Source organism: Centrocercus urophasianus, unplaced genomic scaffold (genome assembly GCF_019232065.1).
Source record: "Centrocercus urophasianus isolate 14NV4802_14NV808 unplaced genomic scaffold, USGS_Curo_1.0 seq_24, whole genome shotgun sequence".
NCBI lineage: Eukaryota > Metazoa > Chordata > Aves > Galliformes > Phasianidae > Centrocercus > Centrocercus urophasianus.
This window is the reverse complement of record NW_024884800.1, coordinates 9,343,384-9,349,433: the sequence shown is the minus strand read 5'-3', so window position 1 is coordinate 9,349,433 and position 6,050 is coordinate 9,343,384. Positions and strand designations below refer to the sequence as shown.

At 39.3% G+C, this 6,050-nt stretch overlaps 1 protein-coding gene across 1 annotated transcript; it reads left to right on the top strand.

Moving 5' to 3' along the window:
* Positions 1-305: 305 nt before the first annotated feature.
* Positions 306-5,769, top strand: LOC122163795 (terminal nucleotidyltransferase 5C-like). The gene is made up of 2 exons (XM_042825290.1): positions 306-377; positions 4,450-5,769. Exon 2 carries the CDS (start codon positions 4,469-4,471, stop codon positions 5,642-5,644), a length of 1,176 nt encoding a protein of 391 aa, XP_042681224.1. The 5' UTR covers positions 306-377; positions 4,450-4,468; the 3' UTR covers positions 5,645-5,769.
* The last annotated feature ends 281 nt before the right edge of the window (positions 5,770-6,050 follow it).

The window sequence follows — 6,050 nt, the reverse complement described above, 5'->3', positions numbered from 1 at the left end:
TTTCTTAATCCCTTAGGGAAAATAGCAGGTTGTTATTAACATCCTTTCAGAGGACCAAGTATGACCAGAGACTTTTTGAGCACTTCTGTACCTTGCCACTGCTTTTACCTTATCATTTCTGACTTAAAAGGCTATTGTTAGGACTGTGGGACCACCAAGTCACAATGCATGATTTATTATGTGCAGCAGGTGACTTGTAGTTAACATTTATCTCAAAAAGGATGTTATTGTTTTTGTGTTTTTTTTCCATGTAGCTTTCCCTGGGAGGTTCGTGTTTTTAGCAGTGACAAGATGACAATCCATATTTTTACCCAAGGATCCAGTGAGTCATCCTATTAACTCTGCTGAAATACATGCTTGCCAATCGTCCTGCCACGGTAAGCCTGAGACTCTGAATTCTCTTCATAAACATTATTCAGAAATTAGCTCATAGGATGCATTCAGTAGTACAAATTACCTTTTCGTAAAGTAGTAACTTCTCAGTGATGACCACAGCCCAAAATAGACCAAATATTACATACCACCACTATTTTCAGTTATTAAAGTAGGTTAGAGCAAATGAGAAAACTGAATATACCTCATACCATGTTATTTAAGAGGACATGCATTGTTTGAACCTGGAGACCGTGTAAGGAGGAACCTTGTGTGTTGTGGGAACTGATGAAAAAGTGCAGCTTGTCTGCTCTTGAAAATGCTGCCCCATGGTATCCACATGCAGCCGAGAGCAAACACATTGTGAGTCATGATGAAAAAATTCAGCATCCAAAAAACCCTAATCTCCAGGATGAAATCATATGGATTATGTATTAGTATCAATTACCCACAGTAAACGCCTTATTTATTCTTCCTTTCTAAGAACTCCAAAACCAGCAAGCCAGCATCCTGCAATGTTCCAGCAGAGGTATAGGCTGTTCAATTCCTTTTCCCAGCTTTGTGCTGCAGAAGAGTTTGGCTGCTCTTGTGCTGTACTGTCTACAGATCAGTTTAGTTTGGGAGAAGGGGTGATCCAGGCTGATACATGGCTATGTTGGGTATCTTTCTTGCTTGGGTTGGGCTGGAGAAAAGGCAGTACACACTTTTGTTGATAATGTCTGTTTCCCTTCTCCTTTTGCTTGTTCTGCCCTTAAAGGTGATATTTTATGGCATAGTCCAAGCAAACTGCTTTCTACTCAAGCCTATTTCGCACACCATGCAGCCTTATCTCACCAGAGAACAGCATATGGCCTTGAGTTGTTATTTGTTATTTCAGGGTAACTAGATGGTAACTGTACTGAAAACTTATGGCAAATCATGCGTTATCTCACAATAAGAGGAAAAATAAACAGTATCTTCACTGTATGCATTAACAGTAATGGAAGGAAAAACTCATGAAAAACCCTGTCCATCTAGTTTAAATGTGTTCACATTGAAGATGCCCCAGGTGTTTTACTGCTTCTGAATCTCTCATGTGCATTCAAATTATGCCCAGACCTCCTTCCACATTCAACATTCTTGCCTTCAGAGCTAAAGCCAGCTGCAGTCCTGAAGCCACTACGTATGTAAAACACTTGAAAATGTCCAGCTTATTAGAGAACTGTGCTGCTGAATTAAAATAAAGCTTTAGCAAGATATCATAGAAATAATTAATGATGCATATAATGTGTATGGAGCAAAAGCAATACCGAGTTCTTGGGGGAAAACTGCAATAGCTACTTTCAGCATATCTGGAGTAAACCCCAAAATGGCAGGATGCGAAGCTACTACAGCTGTCAAGATATCTTACTTGATTTCTAAAAGGTCCCTTAGCAACTGGCTTCAGGTGCAAAGGTAAAGGCAACTGGAGTGTTAAAGTATTCCAGATAATTGCTGTAAAACAGACAAACTGGGCAGTAGATGAAATCAAAGGGAAGAGACTAGAGCTAACACAGCTGCACAAGAACTATTTCAGATGTATTCTGCTTGACAATGCCAGCATATTGCAAACCCTTTGAAAATATACTGAAGCAATGTTGTAGAGCACATAAAAAGAGATTCTTAAACAGCTTACTGGTAAAATATGAGCTAAATTTGATGAGACTGTCCTCTAGACTGCATCTGTTTCCATGAAAATTCTGTGCAGCATTAAAGTTATCATTACTCTGGCAGACTTTCCTGATAGAGCTGTAAAGCCAGATATAGTCCTATTATTTTTTTTATGAAGCTGGCATATGGCAGAATGCTAAGAGTTGGTTAACTAAATCTTTTATCACTGTGAAACCAAACTCTTAGTTGTTTGGTCCAAAGATTTTAAATTGGTCAGAATTCAGGGTCCAGTGCAGTATATAGTAAAAGTATAAATCCCATAAACAAACAAACAAACAGAACCTAAAAAAGTCCCTAGAAGAGAATTTCACTAAGTTCCAAATGCTGATGAGGTAAGAAGGAAAGATAACACTTTTCGATACACAATCGGAAGGCTCTTTGTTCTTTTCGCTGTCGCAGTGCTAGTGTTTATGCAGCCTTCCATTTGCCCATGGATGGACTTCAAGATGGAACTCTGAATATAAAGCATACGAAATGCTTCCAGCTATTCACATGGAAGAAGTCGCAGAAAGGTTGTTCTTTGGCAGGGAGCAACAGGCCAGGCCTAAGGAAGACAGGGTGACAACTCTCAGCACCACACACAGAATCACCCAAATGGCACAGCTGCTGGCAATGGGGCATGAGATACATCTGCCTCCCAGGATCATTCTCCCTAGCAGACATCACCAGTTCCCAGTTTCCATGCAGTCATAGCTGAGAATGAAGCTGCCATTCAGTCTCCATTCCCACCAACCCAGTGCTCCTTCCCACCCTCCTCATTGTACTGGGCTTCCAGTGAGCTGCCTTCTCATTTCTCACCATCTCGCTCACTTTACGCTAGTGAAGTGCTTTAATTAGTGCTTTGACTAATTATGGTCTTAAGATTTCTGCTGATTTATTGCTTCTGAGTTTTACTTGTATTCATAATAACTCCTGACATTAGGTTGAACACCTCAGTAAATAAATTTGCCGCTAGTTAAGAAAAAAGGCTCCTAATGACTATAAAATAGCCTGGAAATTGTTCTTGTTCCCTAACAAGATTAAGGGAAAGAACAAGAGAAAATCCTTCTAAGAACGTGCAGAGTTATGCACTGTTACAAACTGTAAGAAAATTATACAATTAAAAGAAAACCCAAACTTATCCAGGTCTGTCTGTAAATTAATTATGTTCTTGAAAACATAATTCCATTTTTTTCTGAGACATTTTCCTGTCAAATCAGAAGGCACCATTTCAGCTCTGGACTCCTAGCATTTTTTGTAAAAGATTTCTCAGACATAAATGTTGAGGCTCTGAACTGACAAATCATCAGCAGATTCTCCAGGAGTCACTTTAGATGAACGAAATTTTTAAGGTGCTGCTCTTAGAGGAGTGGAAGCGATCCACTTTGTCTTTGATGCAAAAGAACTATTCAGTGACATTACCTTTGACAGCAAAGTCATTTTTAAATCTTAGTAAATAGCAATGAGATCTAAAATAACTAATAACATGTAAAAATAAAGGATGGATTTCCAATCTTACTTAGGGGCTTCCATCTTCCAGCTTTCCAAAAGTGTTTTAAGTGGGTTCCTCTGCTAAAGGAAGGGGTTTGAACATTCTCTTCTCAAAGCCCTTTATTTTTTTTTAATCACAGCATTAACCTTGGAAAGCTTTATCCTTTATCTTCTAGGCAGATTTCTTTGCTGGCTCTGTTGAGAAGTTTTAGGGTGTCAGTGCAGACTGGAAGGGGTTTTCTTTTCAGCACTGCAAACCCTAACTTGGAGCACTGATTCCTGATTGCTGTTGGACAGTTATTGGAACAGAAGCAAAATAGTTTGCTTCAGAAATATAAAGGAAGCAACTGCACAGTTGTTGGATATCCAATTTTAAATTGTCAGAAGTGGTATTAAAGGATGCATGCATATAGATAACCCACAGAGACCAAAGTACATTCAAGGCATTTGACTGGGTAAACAACGAGCATGTTGCATCATTTTTATTTTTTTCATTGTGCAAGTGAATGAAGATGCAAAGAACATTCTAGACAGGACAGAAATAACTCAATTTGCTCATTTTAGCTCAGTGAAATTTGGAGTTTCATTACAACCAGCGAATATTTTGTGTTATTAACCTTGGAGTAGTTTTAAATGAAATCTGTACGGTTTACTGCATTGGCTTTGACTTATTATATAATAGCACAACAGTTTCTCCGCAGGATTAAAACCTGAACTGCATTAAAATTCAATTAAAAGCCTGTGAGAAGTGCAGTGGTTCACTCAGAAAGTTAATTCGGAGTGTGTCTCTGTGTAAAAGGAACTGCTTTGTCACTGCACAGAGGAACCAAGATGTTTTTGTCATTGCAGAGTGAAATGCAGACCCTCTTGTATTTGAGTACATTCTAATGTTTTTCTCTAATTTCTGTGTCTCCATAGTTAGCCAACCTACATCACAATGACTGAGGACTTAGACCACAGGTTCAGTAGTCTCACTTGGGATCAGATTAAAATCCTGGATCAAGTTTTAGCAGAGGTAATACCCATTCATGGAAGAGGGAATTTTCCAACACTGGAAGTAAAACCAAAGGATATAATTCGTGTGGTTAAGGAGCAGCTCATTGAAAAGCAAATCAACATACGGGATATCCGCCTGAATGGTTCAACAGCTAGCCACATCCTAGTGAAGCAGAATGGAACAAGTTATAAGGACCTAGACATCATTTTCGGGGTGGAACTTCCAAGCGAGCTTGAGTTTCAGGTTGTTAAGGAGGCAGTTCTTAATTGCCTGTTAGACTTTTTGCCAAAATGTGTTAATAAGGAAAAAATCACTGCCCAGACTATGAAAGATGCCTACGTGCAGAAGATGGTCAAAGTCTCCACTGATCACGATCGCTGGAGCCTCATCTCACTGTCAAACAACAGCGGCAAGAACGTGGAGTTAAAGTTTGTCAATTCGCTCAGGCGACAGTTTGAGTTCAGCGTGGACTCCTTCCAAATCGTGCTGGACTCCATCTTAAATGTTTACAGAGAAACAGACTGCAAACTGACAGAAGACTCTCACCCCACTATTATTGCGGAGAGTATGTATGGAGACTTCAATGAAGCAATGGACCATTTAAAATACAAACTGATTTCCACGAGGAACCCTGAGGAAATCAGAGGAGGTGGCCTTCTGAAGTACAGCAATCTCCTGGTTCGTGACTTTAAGCCAGCAGACGAGGCTGAAATTAAATCTCTGGAACGTTACATGTGCTCCAGATTCTTCATTGATTTTCCAGATGTTGCTGAGCAGCAAAGGAAAATTGAGTCATATCTGCGCAACCACTTCATCGGGGAAGAAAAAAGCAAGTACGACTACTTGATGACTCTGCGTGGAGTTGTAAATGAGAGCACAGTCTGTCTCATGGGACATGAGCGAAGACAAACTCTGAATATGATTACAATTTTGGCTTTAAAAGTTCTCGGAGAACAAAATATTATCCCAAACGCAGCTAATGTAACATGTTATTATCAGCCTGCTCCTTATATCAGTGACAGAAACTTCAGCAATTATTACATTGCTCATGGACAACCACCTATCATCTACCAGCCATACCCATTTCACATACAAATGCAAAGTGGCATGGTTTAGGAACACGGTAACCTTCTCAGCACTCGCACCCCTCTCTTCCTACTTCTCTCCATAATAAAGGCCTCATTCAACCAAGTTTTATTATCACTTTTGATTTGAAGACATATTTTTGTGCAAGTTGCCAAAGTTATTTGGTCGATGTCTCAAACACCTTTAAGCAGATCACAAGAAAAACGTCTCTCCTAATTCACGGTGATATATTTATGTCTCCCACTTGCGTTTGGATGAAAAGAGTAGGATATAAATTATTCTAATTCTATAAGATGAAATGCACTAAGTTCTGGGTTCTAATAAATTCTTAAGCAAAATTTTGAAAGTGTAAAATTAAGCTAATCAGATACCTCTCAGTAGAAATGCCTAATTCTAGAATTGCTGGTGTTCTGGGTACTTTACACTAGAGCATCCA

Coding starts and splice junctions, on each gene's coding strand:
- LOC122163795 (XM_042825290.1), top strand. CDS start 4,469: ATGACTGAGGACTTAGACCACAGGTTCAGTAGTCTCACTTGGGATCAG.